Raw genomic sequence first — 19,388 nt, 5'->3', positions numbered from 1 at the left:
CACAGATATTGCATTTTGGGTTATGTCAAGATCACCAACTAGTTATGAAATCTTTGTCAGCACGATTACTCAAGAGCCGTTTCATCAAGAGCCATATGACAATTCAACGCTCGGTTGTTCTCGACTAATTTATAACCACTTTTGTGTTTTGGATCAAAAGTTGGGGTTATAAATGCTTATTTACAATTTAATTCAGAGGAAAATCATAACTTTCAGTGTATGGGTTTTATTTATACAAATGGTTTACTTTTTCTGAGGATTCTGATTTTTGCTTTGTTTTACGGATATAGTCGGAAAAAACATGATTTTCCATTTCGTATATAAGCAGGAGCGGGCCGAAGACGAAACATCAGTTCCTATATAGTTTATCATTTAGAATCAAAAGAATGCCTGAATAATTATATAGTCCAATTGTAATTTTAAGCAAATGCTACACGGAGTATAATTTTTCATACAAGTGCGTCAGAGACATATTTAAACATGTTAATTGTTTTTACTTGCGTTGTTCGATGCAACATATGGTTTAAGAAGATAGTATTTTTTGTCATGTATTGATTATAGTTATTTATTTATTTATTTGTGAGAAAAGAGCGGTCGCTTAACTTTCATTATTGTTTATTGCAGTTTCTGAAAAATAAGGCGGTCACAAGGGTAAATCCGTCGAACGAAACATCCATTTTGTTTGACCTAACATGTATACTACTTATGATAAACAAGATACATCTATATGGTGAGAGTGGTCTAATGATGTCCGCCTCTAAACATAGCAGTTCGTTGAGCCGAGTCCCACCAGCAGTGCATTCTCTTGACCTCCCAAGAAAGACACCAGAGTCCGTTTCTACCAGGATACAGACTCGAGTGTGTTTTCTATCAGTTTATAGCAATCTTCACAATCAATCTAAAATAAATTGGTACAAAAATATGACCAACCAAATGCCACTACATCCAAGTGCCTGCCCTTGTATATCAAACAATCAACCACTGATGAATAGTCCCGGACATTAGATCTGTTACAACAAATGAACAGAGTTAACAATGTTATCAACACCTCCAGGCTATTTTTTGTCTCAACGGAAACAAAGTGGTGACTTTTTGAAGTGTTTCCTGAAATAAAATATAATTTAATGTTTCATTCAGCGAGATTGATATGAATTTATTGTTACTTTCACTTCACACTGTTTCTAAATTCTCATTGTTTAAATAACAACTACATATACGAAAATTATAAACACATACAGTTCAAGGAGCGCTCAGCGACCGCTGCGTACAATTTTACCGCAAAGAGTGAAAAACACAGTGAAGGATAAAAAATAAATCCCATTTTCATAGGTTAAAATAGTGTTTGAACACACCATTGACCATTTGTAAATCTAAAAAAAAGTGGAAGGGGGTGCACCCCTCCCATACCCCCACCCCAACAACATATAATATGCATTCCTGGGTACAGAAATGCACACCTGACATTCCCTCGAACTCCTCATATGACCAAAATTTACCTGCATTTCAAATCATCGGCTGAAACGTTCCAAAATACATTGTGTACAATTTTTCCGCTCGAAATTTTCTCGCTCATTAACATGCATACTACATGTACCTACTATTAAACTGGGCTTTAAAATATTGTTGTTTTTACTTCTTGGTGCTAATATTGGCCAATAAATATTTTAAGTCAACAAAAACTATTTGTTGAAAGTGACATTTATATTCACTAGAAGTTAACTTTTGGTGTTTGCTTTGACAATTTTTCTTCCATGGAGGACCCTCTGAAACCGCCCCCACCCCCGCCTACCAGAAGAGGGACTGCGGATGACTCCCGCACCGAGTAAATGCACGTTTGGCCATGCCATGATCCTGCATCACAGAATACCATGTCATATGTCTCTACAAAGCTATGTGTTACGAGCTGTTTTCTAAACATCAATGCGATATTTCAGCTGATTCTATGTTTTCTTGTTGGCTCCTGTTCCTGTGCTAACGAAACCTCAGTGCACTAGGATGACTAGTATTTACACAGCATGCCAATTGGCCAATTAGGAATTCTTCAGTTGTGTGACTTTCCTGGACATAGAATAACTGCACTTGATTTTGATTCAAGATTCTAGTTATGAAACAAAACTATACGTTGGGGCTCTATTAATGTCTTTAAAACAACCCTCAAATAACCAGAAAAAAAACAACATTTTTTTCGCCAACAGGAGTTGCTTATACTCATTATAATTAGTGTTTTTTTCCTTGTTTTATGGTGAGATGCGTGTACTTTGCCTCCACTTTGACCGCTTCTGTTTTAGCTTGCCTCTGGCTACGGTACTGGCAACACTTCGATTCTTTCATCTAGATACCGGGATATCATAACAAGTTTCCGCAGGTCTAGATTTCCGAAAAATAGACATATAGTTGAATGGGAGGATAACGGAACAGCCGTGTTATGATTTTTAATGGAGGATTACATGTAAACAGGACCTCCAATTAATTGATTGCAAAATATGCCTCAGCCTCCACCCCGAAAGGTAGAATTTTTTAATTAAATGTGTTTTTCATTTAATAGCCCTAGTGTACTACTGTCATATTTATTATTTCGTTATTTTTTCTATTTTCAGGTGAAGACTAGCGCTCTGTTGAAGTCTCTGCACAGTGATCATGTGTCAAAACTTCAATCTAAGCACCAGCAGGAATGTGACTTGCTGGAGGACATCAGGTCTGTGATATGTTGTCATAGTAGTATGTTTGATGAAAGGGATACTTTATGGTCAGTTATCGTAGCCCCTGTTACTGCTATTGTCCCTGAAATAAGAGACATAACAGAATGTTAATTATAACTTAGTTTTTTTTTTTTTTAAAATACACATAATATGTCAGAAGAAGTCATAGCTACACAAAATTGTACCAGCGTGCTATGAGTGGCAACAGACTTGGGAACAATTTCCAATATATATTTTATTGGTTCATATTCTAAGTGTGAGCAAAAATATTTCCGTCTGATAGCGAGATCAAAGGCACTTTGCCATATCATTTTTTTAAGTGAATCTTATAAATGACCAGCGGATCCAGGGGGTAGGGGGGGGGGACACATATGGCGCACACCCTCTGTCAAAAAATCGTCCTTGTTTAATTTTTATTTCAATTTAGGAGCAAATGCAGCGTTGTGGAGTATGAATTGTTAAAAATTTCTAGGGGGAGTACACCCATACCCCCATGCCTACACTTTAAACCAAATAAAAGGCAACCATCAAAAGTAAAATAAAAACGTCTCATTTAACCTACATTGAAAACATCCTTGATATTGCTAATAATGAGCAATCGGTTGAAAAACTAAGCAAGTTCTGCACCAAAAAGTTATACTCATTACTAAAAACCTCTAAACAAGACTCAGAGTGTGTCTTGCTCAAAGATCCCGTTACAGATAGCCTGAAATCTGATAACACGGAAAAAGCAAACATTCTGAATAACCAATTTCAATCGGTATTTTCAAAAACATCCCCTCTATTTTTAAAACAAGCTTGTTTGCAGAAATTGAGATCCCTTGTACCACAAAATTATTGCAGTTAACCCCAGATGAGTGATATAACCATTCACAGAAATGGCATACTGAAACTTCTTGCCAATTTAAAACCCAACAAAGCTGCAGGGCTAGACCGTATAAGCCCTCTTGTCCTTAAAGAGTTAAAAAACGAGGTTGCTGATATTATAACAGTCCTCTTTCAAAAGTCACTAACCACAAACTCTATCCCTGTTGCCTGGACGAAGGCTTCTGTATGCCCACTATTTAAAAAGGGTGATTCCAGCAACTCGGCAAACTATCGACCTGTCTCACTTACGTGTATTTTATGTAAATCATTAGAACACACTATTGCCTCAAATCTCTCTGCACATCTGACCGAACACACTATTCTCTATGACCTACAACATGGCTTTCCAGAAAAGCGCTCATGCGAAACTCAACTTATTGAGCTGACCGACGATCTTGTAAAAATCACTTCATCAGTTAATCAAACTGACTTAATTCTTTTGGACTTCAGCAAAGCTTTTGATAAGGTAAATCGTCTCAAACTTCTATTCAAACTACAGGATTATGGTGTTTGTCCACAGGTTCTCAAATGGTCTGAGGCATTTCTCCTTCATAGAAGTAAGACAGTAGTCTTGGATGGCGATCATTCTGAAGAAGTACCCGTAACATCTGGTGTACCTCAGGGCTCTGTACTGGGTCCCTTGTTTTTCTTGATTTACATAAATAACCTCCCTTCTAGTATCAAATCACAAGTTCGACTTTTTGCAGATGATACTGCTGTTTACCTTACCATCAATTATCTCTCTGACTGTGCTATCCTTCAAAATGATCTCAAACAACTGGAATTATGGGAAAATGATTGGGATATGGAGTTTAATCCCTCCAAGTGTCAAGTTTTGCACATTACAAAGAATAAGCATATCATCAGAAATCGATACATTCTCCATGGCCAGATCTTAGAGCCAGTCAGAAGTGCTAAACATCTTGGTGTTGACATATCAGCAGACCTCACCTGGAACACTCATATCTCGAGAATTACCACCAATGGAAATAATACTCTCAACTTCATTAAAAGAAATATAAAAACAAAAACAGAAAGTGTCAGGACTTTAGCTTACAAAACCCTTGTCCGTCCACAGTTAGAATATGCAAGCACAATTTGGCACCCACACACAAAATCAAACACCAATAAAATTGAAATGGTTCAACGTCGGGCTTTCCGTTGGGTTAAACATGACTTCTCTCCTCTCTCCAGTGTTACAAACATGCAGGAAAGTCTTGGTTGGCGCTCACTTGAACAACGTAGACTAGATTCCCGACTTGTAATGTTTTACAACATATACCATCATCATGTTGCTATTACGCTGCCATCTTATATTCAAACACCAATGAGTTTTACCAGACTAATGCACCCACTATGTTTCAGACAAATTCAAGTAAAAACTGACTATCACAAATTTTCATTCTATCCTCACTTGGTTGTACTTTGGAACAGTTTGCCAAATCATATTGTCACTATCCCCACCCCTGACACATTCAAGGTGGCTGTGGCAACCATTAAGAATTAGATATGCGAGCAGTGTTTTTATCCTTTTACCAGTTCACCAATCACTTTTTATCATGTTACCTAAATTGTGTTCTCTTTTTTACCCTAGTTCTCACTTTTCTGATGTGATTTGCCTCATCAGTGTTTTTTTTTTCATTAACAAGCCGGCGCGCACCGTTCATGTCAGTAACACTCGGAAGAGGAGTTGACATTAAACAGAGATAGATAGATTTCATGCAAAATACGAATACTGAAAAGATATTTAAGTGGATTTATTTAAGTGGATTTGTTTTTCTACCAACTTGTAAATTATTACTTGTCTCTGTGGACTTGCTGAATGTACCCCACTGCCCTCTTATTGTATCCTTTTGTTAGGCAGAATCAATTTTCAAAATTAGTATAAAAATTAATAATATATACATAAATTAATTTTAACACTAAAGTTAAGTTAATGATAACAGCTAAGGTATTCACTACAAACTATTAGTATTGAAAGTATTAATAAGAATTGAACATTGGCCACCTTTACAAGTGTCCCATTAAGGCTCATTCAATGCATATCAAAAGTGCCCTTTCTGACCTAGCTCTCTGCCCTTTTCAAATCCTGGCTGGAGCACTAAATGTTACCACTTGAGACTCCCACCAGCATGGAACTATTATGTGCACTGGTCATCTTTATTACTGCCCATGTGTGCCTGTTACCTGGGATTCCCTTCTATTGTTCTTGTGTTTTTTTTTATTTCTTTGAACAAAATATCTGGAGAAAATTATTTTTCCCATAGACAAATAATGTTGATCATGACATTTTTTGTACTTTTTTATTGTTTTTATTACTTTTTAAAATCTGATAATTAATTTTTAAGCACAATCTGACTTCATTTATATCATTCCATTTTATTGAAAATATTACTGGGATGGTATGAATTATCTGCATGCTCAGGAACCATAGTATGAGGATCATGCCCTGCACTGTTAGTGTTATCAAAAGGTAGCAGTGTATTTGTCTAGCAGTGTGTACATGTGTTCATTGCAGCTCATTATGATATCAATTATAAAAATCAATAATTTATGTATTATAAATATAGAACTGATAAGCCTGGGTGAGTTGACATTCACTTTGGTTCTAAATGACCAATTCGAAGACTGATATAACATCAGCCTGACCTCCACATTCGTTATTTGAATCAGGATTCAATTTTTGGATTGATTCATTACATCTGCCTGGTTTTCCACATTGGTAAATTAATTGGATACATGCATCCATGGACCTGATTTAAATTTTGGATCAAGATAAAAACTTTTCTATATAATGATCACACCTTCTCAGAATACTGTTAAATCAAAGATATTTTCAAAGATATTTTGTTAAATTGCAAACACGAGTCCAACTGTCCAGTCTGATGCCTCTTTTAGTTGTTCAATATTTCATAAGGACAAAGTGAGACCATTTCCAGGGGTAACCAAGGATGGGGTTGTGTTCTGTATTCTGACAACATTAGTGAAAAGACACACTTCTGAAAAACAATTAATTTGTAAATTTACTAAATACTTTATGAGTTAATGCAAGTGTATCTAAGACATTTCAACTTTTCAAGTACAAGTGGTTGCACAATGTAGTCGTTTATTCTTCTATATACAAAATAATTGACAGTTTAAGAATGGTACAGGCTGTTACTGCAAATAAAATACATGCATATCTGAGACAACATTAGCCCTAAACTATAACAGGAAATCATTAAATGTTAGTAAGATTGGCTAGGAATCAGTTTTGCACACTTACGAAAGTGAAATATTGAGTAGACATATGAATATTTCAATCATATAACATGTAAGTGGGATTTGAGTTTGCAAGAAAATGTGTGTGTGTGTGAAGAATTAAGTTGAAGAAATAAGCCTATTTTTTGACAGAAACCAAGTTTGTTTCTTTAATGTCTGCCGTAAGGCCACAGCTGCCAAGTTTCATCACAGATTTGATAAATATTGACTTCAATCCGGAAATCAGATGAGAATATCTTGAAGCAGATTTATTTTCTTGATGTAACTGTGTGCTGATAAAAATCAAGACCATCTCTGTTAGGCCAATGGCTTATAATGTAATACAGGCCCTTGTAATTTTTTTTCTTTGTTTAGCTCCTCGTTTTGGAAGGTGTTGTCATCATTTTGAATGTTCTTCTTGGTGTTATGATCGAAGAGACTTTAAAGTTGGCCATATTGAAAACTAATCGAAATGAACTTTGTCCACATTTTTTTCTAGTAAGATAACTGACATGTAACCAGATCCATCACTTTGGCAAAGATACATTTATGAGCTATGCAGCAGGGATGCCAATTTTCCTCTTTTCAGCTGAATTCCTCTTTAAAATTTGGCCTCAAAACTGATTTTTTTTTTAAATTGTTGCCTTTTATCTTATCTATACAATTATTTTATTTTTTTTGAATATTGTGTGATAGGGTACTCATTTTTCGTACTAGTTTCCTCCTTTTTTACAATTTGCTTTTCCTCATTTTTTACAAATTTGCGTTGGTATCCCTGTATGCCCCTTGAATAAATTAGTAAACTGAACAGGCTTTGGGTCCTGCTTGTAGAGATTGTTCCATTGTCCTGGTTAGGATTTACAAAATAATGACATAGTACTGTATTTACTTATTACAATGTTGGTAAAATTGAGTCTAGGGCTATGTTATAAAAATGTATACAAATGTTATAAATATTATTCAAGATATACATTCTGTCGTACATAGAGGGTTTTTTTTGTATTTCAGAACATTTGCGAGACAGAGGTCGGTCATTGAAAAAGAATATGCTCAGGTAATGATAAACATTGTTTAAAAAGTATATTTAATAATATCATTAAAATAATTATTACAAAACTACTATTTTGTTTGCTTGTCCATTTATCAAAAATGGTCAAGGTATTGTCATAACCTTGGTTGTAGTTCACTTGTTACATGTGCATGTGTACACACAATTGGCCATAACTCAAAACTATTCATACATGCCATATCCCCCGGTGGGAGATAAAAATCCCCCGGAATTAAATTTTTTTTTTTTTTTTTTTTTTTTTTTAGATATTTTACATCAGGCAATATTTACAGTATTACAGTATGACATGACAGTGTATCATAAGAATATGATAAATCATGACATAAAGTAATTCTGTATAATGAAAGAGTTAGAGGTTTTCATTGCGAAATATATGTGAATACATTTTTTGGTACTTTCGTGTCTAAAAATACTTTGAACTTTCGCCAACTTTAACCTGCTAAAAAATCCTCCTGAATACTATCAAAATCCCCCTGAATTTTCAGCCTTTCTGAACAAATCCACATGAATGGTCTCCAGAAAATATGGCATGTATGACTATTACAAATATTTAAATGAGACATTGTAAACATAATTTCAGAGACAATATGGGATAACAAAGATGTTTAGGAAGGGGCATAACTCTAGCTGCAATAATGGAGAAGTTATGCTCCTTATTTCACTGAAAAAACAACACAAGCATTTTTCTTTTGCTTTATTATATTGCCGTTAGACAAAAAGATGACCTTTGCTTATGTTTTCTTTTCCTCACTGTTATGCACAAAATTTAGTATATAATGTTTGTTTTCTTAGTTGAATTGTAGTATTACAGAAAATATGATATGCATACTTTTTGTTAGAAAATATTGTGATTTATAGAACAGTTACATTTTACCACAATAATTTCAAGTTATCAAGAACTTTTAGGAAAGCGGTGCTAATTCCATGTGAAGGTTAAATGTTCTTTTATGTAAACTATGTATAATTGAAATGGGCTGTAAACATACCTAGCTAAACTATTTTGAATTATTTGAAGTGCTTTGTATCAAGGAAATAAAGAAATTCCTGAAAATTGAAGAATCCAGTTAAGTAAACTTAACCAGAAAAGTATCAAAGAATTTGAGGTGATGTATAGACCAGATGTTAAAAGATTAAAAAATGAACGGCTTCCTACCTACATCTCTAGGTTGTTGAGAAAATACACCTGTTAGAATTTGATTGGGGAAAAAATGTGCAATAAGTTTCATGACATCTGATTTCTATATACTGATTTTGCTCATGGTGTTAAATTAAGTATTGAAATTGAGGTATTAAGAACTGAATTTCGCACTTAAGATTTATACCGTTTGAAATTTACTGTTATCAAAATGCCCTTTTGTATCATGACAATATGTATCATTAAATAATCAAATCTTATAGCCAAACATGTTGAAAAAAGTACAGACCCAACTGTTTTGATTTCAAATTTTACAACACAACTACACTACTACATGTATCTAAAAACAGGCATCAATCAGACATTTATTTCAAATATATATTTCCTGAATGACTTCTCATAGTGGCATAATATATTGTTTGCATTACGTTTTGAATATTTTCTCCCCGAAAATGGCATCAAATTTGGATGTGTTTGGGCCAGGCAATTATTGACCAGGATGTAGGGAGAATTTGGAGGGAAGATTCATTACTTCGGCTGCCAAAGATCCCTCCGAGATCAATTCCACCGCTATTGTGTTGATAGTGTGCTCAGACCGTCTATGGTAATGTCAGCACACCAATATTTGGTATTCAGTTCATTCTACTGATTTCCTTGTTAACTTTTTGTTTTATTTGGTGCTGTATAACTCTGATTTCTTTTAAACTTTATCAGGAAGATTGTCAAGCCAGCAAACCTGCATCTAGTGAAATGCTTTTGATGGGCTTATTTAAAAATGGCCAGGCCTATAACAATTTTCATAGCCAAAATTAAAGTAACTTTAAAACCTACATAATGAGTATCTGATTCATGGTACACATCTATAACGCATATTGAAATTATTTTATGATAAGTCTATTCCGACCATCTTTTGCAGAAATGAAACACATAGAATCAGTAAGGGAAAAAAAGAATGTATTTACATGTTTGATGTGTCTGTGACAGTGTGTGTGTGTGTATGTTTGTCCGTGTTTATAGTGTCTGTGACAGTGTGTAAGTATGTATGTTTATACATGTTTAATGAGTCTGTGAGTGTGTGTTTATGTGTGTGTGTACGTGGTTTATGTGTCTGTTAGTGCGTGAATATGTCTGTGTGTGTGTGGGGGGGTGTGTGTGTATGTGTTTATAACGTCTGTGACAGTGTGTACGTGTGTATGTTTATACATGTTTAATGAGTCTGTGAGTGTGTGTTTATGTGTGTGTGTACGTGGTTTATGTGTCTGTTAGTGCGTGAATATATCTGTGTGTGTGCGTGTGTGTGTGTGTGTGTGTGTGTTTATAACGTCTGTGACAGTGTGTACGTGTGTATGCTTATACATGTTTAATGAGTCTGTGAGTGTGTGTACATGTGTGTTTGTGCTTTATGTGTCTGTGACAGTGTGTACATGTGTGTTTATGTTTTATGTGTCTGTGACAGTGTGTACATGTGTGTTTGTGTTTTATGTGTCTGTGACAGTGTGTACATGTGTGTTTGTGTTTTATGTGTCTGTGACAGTGTGTACATGTGTGTTTGTGTTTTATGTGTCTGTGACAGTGTGTACATGTGTGTTTGTGTTTTATGTGTCTGTGACAGTGTGTACATGTGTGTTTGTGTTGTATGTGTCTGTGACAGTGTGTACATGTGTGTATGTGTTTTATGTGTCTGTGACAGTGTGTACATGTGTGTTTGTGTTTTATGTGTCTGTGACAGTGTGTACATGTGTGTTTGTGTTTTATGTGTCTGTGACAGTGTGTACATGTGAGTGTGTGTACATGTGTGTTTGTACGTGTTATATGTATCTGTGACAGTGTGTACATGTGTGTATGTGTTTTATGTGTCTGTGAGTGCGCGTACGTGAGTGTGTGTTTGAGTGTTTTGTTTGACTTGTGCTACGTGTGTATGTGTGCCCAAAATAAAACTCATAAAGCAGAAGAAAAGCATACTATTGTTATCATGCCATACTTAAAATGAATACACACATGTTGTGGTCAGAACTCCATGAGTTCTTATTTTGTAAAAATAGGACTTGGAAATGTTATGTGATTTGTCCCATTATTTGTTGCTGATATTGCTTCAATCAAATTTTCAAGCTTATATTTGATAAAATGGCATCATTCTGATACTGGTTTGGAGGTATAGTTTTATTGATCTTTTGGAGAAATAAAATTCTTCCTAATGTTTTATTGAAGAGATCTGTCAGAAATAACATGCATGGTTGTAAAACAGTTTCTGTTATATCAGATGGCATCATTTTCTATAAAATGTTTTATGGTGCTGGAATTTATACTTCACAAAGACTTAAAGGTTTAAAGTGAGCCAGGTCCCAATTTTCTGGAAACATATTAATTCTCATTTAGCAAGATAAGGCTCAAATCACTATTTCTGGGTTATTTTTTATTTAGTAAAACGAAGAAGGTGTAAGAAATTTGGCTCAATGAAATTAGCTAGTTAAGCTTGATACGCTTAAGAACTTTCCAGATATTGGAGCCAGGCTTTTTCCTTTGTATATATTTTAAGACCATTCTCATTATAGCAACAGTTGTAATGTAAGGTTTGCAGTTATATTTTTGTTCCGACAATTGTACTTCATATAACTCATGATTTAAAAAGATCTTTACTAAGTAAAATAACATTCAAGTGCTAAGACCAAGGCTTTATTAAGTAATCTCTAGCTTTAAGAAGCGTCTGTGATGTGCTAAAATGCACTTATTTGGTAGTTGTTTCCGTATCTTTTATTTATTCATTGGTTTAAAAATGGAGAAGCTGAACCCTGCTACATGTAGATGATCATAGAATATCAATATGGGCAAATAGACGAGATTTGTGATTGCTGGTCTGGTCATTGAGGGAAATATTGGTTAAACATAAGTCAAACATGGTAGAGTAGATTGATTGAGATATAAATTGGACTGGTTTGACAGGCACTCTTTTCTGTAACTCACAGGGGAGTCGGCCAAGAATCTTTCAACTTGTAATTGAGTTCCTTATATAATATATCATATCGGTAAATACGTGACCAGTATATAGACATTGATCAGTCTGAGAATTGTGATGAGAGTTGATGAAAACATGGGTCAAAATGATCAAACATGACGGCTTGAAATTTATTTATTTTAACAGAAAGAAGTGCAGATTTTGTTGAACTGAAGGGCAATAATCCTAAAAATTATTGGAAATTGATTTATTTTTCTCATGTTTAGAAATATTTTTCTCATGGTTAGAAATTGTATTATTATAATATGAATTATTATTTTGTGATAATCTTTGTTCTTTCCAAGAGTTCACATTGACCATACTGTAGACTGGCGTAATTTGGCACCTGGCCTTTCTTTTTAATAAACTCTATGGTTTGGCCAATATCTGCTATGTTAATGTCCGTGACGCCTTTATCTTATCATCAGTTTGATAAAAAATTGGCCATTATCTGATTCTGATTTTCCTTAATGATGAAAGTGTTATAGTAAATCATCAGTAAATGCATACTTTCAAATTAAAATATCAAAACAAAAGTTTTTAAAATGATAAAACTCTTTTAGAGACTTATATAAATGACCATGAGAAAAAGTATTTGAAAAATTCTTATTAATAAGTTTCTTCTGAAACACAGCCACTGATTGATTTTCGTATTTGTGAAAAATTGAACCCTCATGAAATTAACACAACAGGTAAAAAAAGCTCGGTATAAGTTTCTGCAAGCTTTTTACACCATTTATGTTAAATATTATTCTCATAAATGTGCAGATATTTGCTGTATGGATTTAAATATCATATTCCACATTTCTTTTAGCAAGAATCCATTTAGGAAATTGCAGTTTCACATGCAATATAAATACTTTGAGTACAGCTATTGAATATCGATGGTACTCACACATTGTAGCTTGATTCTGAGCTTATCTCTTGTAATGTTAGTAGAAATATTGTATTAAATAGTCTTAGTTAGGTGTAAGTTATTATAAGCCTTAACTGTGTATGAGACTGTGGAATTACGCAATTTATATCAAGTCAGACAGCCGCTGATAAAAAAAGTCAGGGCATTTGGAAAATGTGTAAAAACTGAAAATGGAAAATATTGCTTTTGATGTGATCCATTCTATAAACCAGACATTTTTTTATTCAATTCCCGTTTTCACCAGCATCATAAATCTCTGTTATAAGGCAGCCATACAAACTAGTTTGAATTCTGAAATATGAATAGGGGGATAAGCTTAAAGGATAATACTTGAGCTTAATAATCATCATTGTCTTGGTGTTGTTCAGGTGGCGCTAGAGCTGTGCAACACCCTCTTCAGAAATCATACAAGATGTTCAGCTAGAACTTGGTATAAATATTAAGATTGATTGACAAAGCATAAATTCTTAGCAAGCTTTACTGTATGCAAACTATTTGCTGAGTTAACTCCCTTGTTAGACTGAGAAAAACTGACAAACATCAACATCAGCTCAGATAAGTGCCCTTGTTTTTCCTTAGGTGAATGTATCACAAGTATTTTCTTGTATTTCAGGCCCTTTTAAAGTTGACAGGGCAGCTTTTGAAGCGAGACTTCCAGGCCATGCCTGACCTCACCTCTGAAGATGGCCAAGAACACAGGTAACTTTTACTTTTACATTGACCTTGACTTTCACTGTGACCTTGACCTTGGTATCCTAGCAGCATGATATCTTCTTGCTTACTGAAAATGCCTATGTAAGGCTATATTGGGTTGTGATATTTGGAAGTAGATGTTACTTGCCATAATATCAAATTCTTACATAATGTGTCAGATGTCATAGTTTCTTTCAATTACATGATATTATGTTTACTGTTTCATGTTCTCTGTATTCAGATAGATAACTGCAGTGTTTGCAATATTCTTTAATGCTTTTAATCAGTACAAATAATGATTTTTTATGCTGAGATTTTGCCGACATACAACTAAAACTTTGACTTGAATGCGAGGTGTCTACTAATGGCCACCATAGACTGTACACGGCACATGACTACTTGAGACTGTATATGGCTACCGTAGACTGTACATGACTACCATAGACTGTACATGGCTACCATAGACTATACATGGCTACCATAGACTATACATGGCTACCATAGGCTGTATATGGCCACCATAGACTGTACATGGCTACCATAGGCTGTATATGGCCACCATAGACTGTACATGGCTACCATAGACTGTATATGGCTACCATAGACTGTACATGGCTACCATAGACTGTACATGGCTACCATAGACTATACATGGCTGCCATAGGCTGTATATGGCACATGACTTCTTGAGACTGTATATGGCTACCGTAGACTGTACATGGCTGCCATAGGCTGTATATGGCCACCATAGACTGTACATGGCACATGACTACTTGAGACTGTATATGGCTACCGTAGACTGTACATGGCTACCATAGACTGTACATGGCTACCATAGGCTGTATATGGCCACCATAGACTGTACATGGCTACCATAGACTGTATATGGCTACCATAGACTGTACATGGCTACCATAGACTGTACATGGCTACCATAGACTATACATGGCTACCATAGGCTGTATATGGCCACCATAGACTGTACATGGCTACCATAGACTGTATATGGCTACCATAGACTGTACATGGCTACCATAGACTGTACATGGCTACCATAGACTATACATGGCTACCATAGACTGTATATGGCCACCATAGACTGTACATGGCTACCATAGGCTGTATATGACCACCATAGACTGTACATGGCTACCATAGACTGTATATGGCCACCATAGACTGTACATGGCTACCATAGACTGGACATGGCTACCATAGACTGTACATGGCTACCATAGACTGTACATGGCTACCATAGACTGTATATGGCTACCATAGACTGTACATGGCTACCATAGACTATACATGGCTACCATAGGTTGTACATGGCTAGCATTGACTGTACATGGCTACCATTGACTGTACATGGCTACCATAGACTGTTCATGGCTACCATAGACTATACATGACTAATAGACACTGAACATTGCACATGGCTGCCATAGTCTGTACATGGTTACCATAGATTGTACCTGACTAACATAGACTGTACCTGACTACCATAGACTGTACATGGCTAATGGCTACCATTGACTGTACATGTATACCAAAGACTGCATATGGCTACCACAGAACAATGGATTGACGACTGGCAAAGAACAAATGATTGTGAAGTTACAGTAGATAATTTTTTGAAATTCAAACAGTATCTTCATATATAGGTATACACATCACAGCAGTGTAAATTGGTTCATTGCACTCTTGGTGTCCCATTAAACCAACTGGGTTTCAAACAAATTAGGAGTTCATTGATAATATCAATGATAGTGTTGATCATTTCTAAGACAAAAGAGAAGTAAAGTAATTAAATACAAAGGTATTGATTGTTTCTGGATAATTTCCCAAGGGCCTAGTAGTGTAGATATTGCAGAGGGAATAATTACTCGTTTATGGGGCTTAAGTACCAGACTGTTATGGTTCTGTTGGTGCAGGTTTCTGTATAGATAGGTTTATGTAGAGGTTATGGAGAATTGTGATATTCTGAGTTAATGTTGTACTTTTGGGGAATGATTATCATATAAATGGCCTTCACAGCGCTTATGGGATGATGGTCAAATTAGTTATGTCCTATTGATTGATTTCTCATAGCTTTAGTGTCTGAATTGTAATGAAAACACTTGAACTCAAAAAGTGCTTACGATTATAACATGTGGTTTTTAAATGCAATACAATTATGCACCAAGCTGTGTTAATCAAGTCCCATAACTCTGGTTAAAATATTTGTTGGGCTATGCCCCTAGATGAATTGAGTAAGACTGGTGGCCACATTTGTTTGCTGATCTCTTCTTTGATAATATGTTATTCTTTGAATGAAATAAATGATTTGAATGAAATTAGAAAATCTCGTAAAGCAAATTGTCTAACAAAATGTTTTGGTAAATTCCCTCTTAAAACAAATTGTTTGGCTAATTTCCTGTTTGAGTGGTTTTATAGATGGAGTGCATACAATAATGAATTATCCTGTAAACAGTGTTTGAGGGGAGTTAATATCACATTTATGTTCGAGTGATTATATGGTTTACAATTACATCATCGTTGTGTGACTAAGGTGAATGCAAGAATGAAAATAAAATGCTACCAACAACACATTTAAAAAAGTAACTATTGTATGTACACAGTGCTCATTATAGTTGAACATGATACCATGATTATTTCAGGACAGGGAAAAAGTAAGGTTTTGATAGTTAAATGTTATATTCTGAAGTTAATCTTAGAAATTAGGCCCCCACACAGTTTGACCCAACAATTTTGCTGCACTAATTAACACTTAGTTTTTGATTCAAGAAACATGTTTCTTTTACCTATACATTAATATGAACATCTTTAGGGGTGTAGTTAGTAATGCAGACGTGGATGGTTACTTATATGGACATGTGTGTAATATAAGTTGCCAAAAAAAGCTAATTATTGCTCCTATTGCCAAACTGGTGAAGAATGGAAGGGAAGGGGGGGGGGGGGGGGGGTAAGGCCAAGGAGGGAGGGCAGGTGAGGTAACTCAAGGGAAGGTTGGTAATGGGGGGGGGTAAGGCCAAGGAGGGAGGGCAGGTGAGGTAACTCAAGGGAAGGTTGGTAATGGGGGGGGGGGGTAAGGCCAAGGAGGGAGGGCAGGTGAGGTAACTCAAGGGAAGGTTGGTAATGGGGGGGGGGGGGTAAGGCCAAGGAGGGAGGGCAGGTGAGGTAGCTCAAGGGAAGGTTGGTAATGGGGGAGGGTGTAAGGCCAAGGAGGGAGGGCAGGTAAGGACGTAGCTCAAGGGAAGGTTGGTAATGGGGGAGGGTGTAAGGACAAGGAGGGAGCGCAGGTGAGGTAGCTCAAGGTAAGGTTGGTAATGGGGGAGGGTGTAAGGACAAGGAGGGAGCGCAGGTGAGGTAGCTCAAGGGAAGGTTGGTAATGGGGGAGGGTGTAAGGACAAGGAGGGAGGGCAGGTGAGGTAGCTCAAGGGAAGGTTGGTAATGGGGGAGGGTGTAAGGCCAAGGAGGGAGGGCAGGTGAGGTAGCTCAAGGGAAGGTTGGTAATGGGGGAGGGTGTAAGGCCAAGGAGGGAGGGCAGGTGCGGTAGCTCAAGGGAAGGTTGGTAATGGGGGAGGGTGTAAGGCCAAGGAGGGAGGGCAGGTAAGGTAGCTCAAGGGAAGGTTGGTAATGGGGGAGGGTGTAAGGACAAGGAGGGAGGGCAGGTAAGGTAGCTCAAGGGAAGGTTGGTAATGGGGGAGGGTGTAAGGACAAGGAGGGAGGGCAGGTGAGGTAGCTCAAAGGAAGGTTGGTAATGGGGAAGGGTGTAAGGCCAAGGAGGGAGGGCAGGTAAGGACGTAGCTCAAGGGAAGGTTGGTAATGGGGGAGGGTGTAAGGACAAGGAGGGAGGGCAGGTGAGGTAGCTCAAGGGAAGGTTGGTTATGGGGGAGGGTGTAAGGACAAGGAGGGAGGGCAGGTGAGGTAGCTCAAGGGAAGGTTGGTAATGGGGGAGGTTGTACGAACAAGGAGGGAGGGCAGGTGAGGTAGTTCAAGGGAAGGTTGGTAATGGGGGAGGTTGTAAGGACAAGGAGGGAGGGCAGGTGAGGTAGCTCAAGGGAAGGTTGGTAATGGGGGAGGTTGTAAGGACAAGGAGGGAGGGCAGGTGAGGTAGCTCAAGGGAAGGTTGGTAATGGGGGAGGGTGTAAGGCCAAGGAGGGAGGGCAGGTGAGGTAGCTCAAGGGAAGGTTGGTAATGGGGGAGGGTGTAAGGCCAAGGAGGGAGGGCAGGTGAGGTAGCTCAAGGGAAGGTTGGTAATGGGGGAGGTTGTAAGGACAAGGAGGGAGGGCAGGTGAGGTAGCTCAAGGGAAGGTTGGTAATGGGGGAGGTTGTAAGGACAAGGAGGGAGGGCAGGTGAGGTAGCTCAAGGGAAGGTTGGTAATGGGGGAGGTTGTAAGGACAAGGAGGGAGGGCAGGTGAGGTAGCTCAAGGGAAGGTTGGTAATGGGGGAGGGTGTAAGGCCAAGGAGGGAGGGCAGGTGAGGTAGCTCAAGGGAAGGTTGGTAATGGGGGAGGGTGTAAGGACAAGGAGGGAGGGCAGGTGAGGTAGTTCAAAGGAAGGTTGGTAATGGGGAAGGGTGAAAGGACAAGTTAGGGATTGGGGGAGCAGGGGGGAATGGTGTAAGGGAATGGAGGAATGTAGTGAGGGGAGGGCCAGGGGGCTGGGTCAGGGCAAGGTGAAGGGGCAGAATTGGGAGGGTTCGGGGGAGGTGGTTGAGGACCTTGGTCAAGTGGTATATAAGTCAGCTTTTCACAGAATAGGTGGAGGATCAAGCTTCACCACGAACATTCTCATGGCATCTCAAACAGGTGGCCACCACTGGTTTCCCTGGAAACCCAGGAAACATCGATATTTGCCTAGCTACACTTTGGATTTTCCTTTATGAACTAATAAAGGGATAAAGTAATGAATCGGCACCAGAAAAAGAAACATGTATTCTTGAATTGTTTGACAACTAACATCTGTTTGATTATGTTTCCCCTGATGCCTACTGTTTTATCTTAGTAGCGTACTTTACAGTCCAGAAAGATGTGAATAATATCTTTCTTCCTGCATTAGAAGTCAAATCTGTGCTTCATTCCTGTAGATTTGACATGTTTCCCTTTGATAATAGTTTTTTCCCAAGTATTAGTTTTCAAACTCCTCATTATAACTTCTTTTCATTCTCATAAACTGTGTCTCAACATTTTTGCCTCATTTAGCTTCGGAAAAGGAAGGTAAAAATCATTTTCTTGGACAAACACACAAAACATTTTATGTCATTTGTTCTTGTTTTTAGTTTTGTTAAGTTGAAATTGACCATATTACGCTTAGAAAGTAGTGATGTTTATAATTTCCAAAATACAATTATTTATACTGTCTATCCAGTTTTTTTTTATCTGGGAAGCACAGTACAAAACTGCTCCGTCTCTCTTTTAAATGATGCTTAATATATATCTAATAGTTTTACACATCCACAAGATAGTTATGATTATGCTTTTTCATCTGAGATGAGATTTAAATTTCATAGCTGGTGTACTCTACTTTATTGTAAGCTTTATTATCACAAAGTGCAAATTACAAAGATTTCAAATTTAAACAACGTGTTCTGGTCCATGATTTTACCTTTGATTGTTTTGTTATGAAAACATCACTATGTCATTTCTGTGCTTTCAATAATGAAATTGTTAGTTTTTATTTGATATTTTATCATTGTTTTAAGTGTGCTGTTATTTAGAAAATAGTTTATATTTGTATGAGCATGTTTGTTTACTCAATTGGAAATGAAGTCATTG

At 37.0% G+C, this 19,388-nt stretch overlaps 1 protein-coding gene across 12 annotated transcripts in view; it reads left to right on the top strand.

The window, feature by feature from the left end:
- The first annotated feature begins 2,383 nt into the window (after nt 1-2,383).
- The window catches only part of LOC128227682 (F-BAR and double SH3 domains protein 2-like), a 52,159-nt gene continuing 35,154 nt past the window's right edge, over nt 2,384-19,388 (top strand). For 10 of the 12 annotated variants that reach the window (XR_008259846.1, XM_052938435.1, XM_052938433.1 and 7 more), the window contains exons 1-5: nt 2,384-2,507; nt 2,598-2,695; nt 7,815-7,860; nt 13,532-13,617; nt 16,269-16,280. Coding sequence is in view for 11 of the 12 variants with exons in the window: in XM_052938435.1 (XP_052794395.1) it covers nt 2,484-2,507; nt 2,598-2,695; nt 7,815-7,860; nt 13,532-13,617; nt 16,269-16,280 (266 nt within the window). In the remaining variant the exon portion in view is untranslated. The remainder of the gene's footprint in view (nt 2,508-2,597; nt 2,696-7,814; nt 7,861-13,531; nt 13,618-16,268; nt 16,281-19,388) is intronic. The other 2 variants (XM_052938444.1, XM_052938434.1) reach the window with 1 other exon arrangement.

This window comes from Mya arenaria, chromosome 3, assembly GCF_026914265.1.
Source record: "Mya arenaria isolate MELC-2E11 chromosome 3, ASM2691426v1".
Lineage (NCBI taxonomy): Eukaryota > Metazoa > Mollusca > Bivalvia > Myida > Myidae > Mya > Mya arenaria.
Note: the sequence above shows the minus strand (reverse complement) of the source record. Positions and strands in the feature narration are given on the sequence as shown.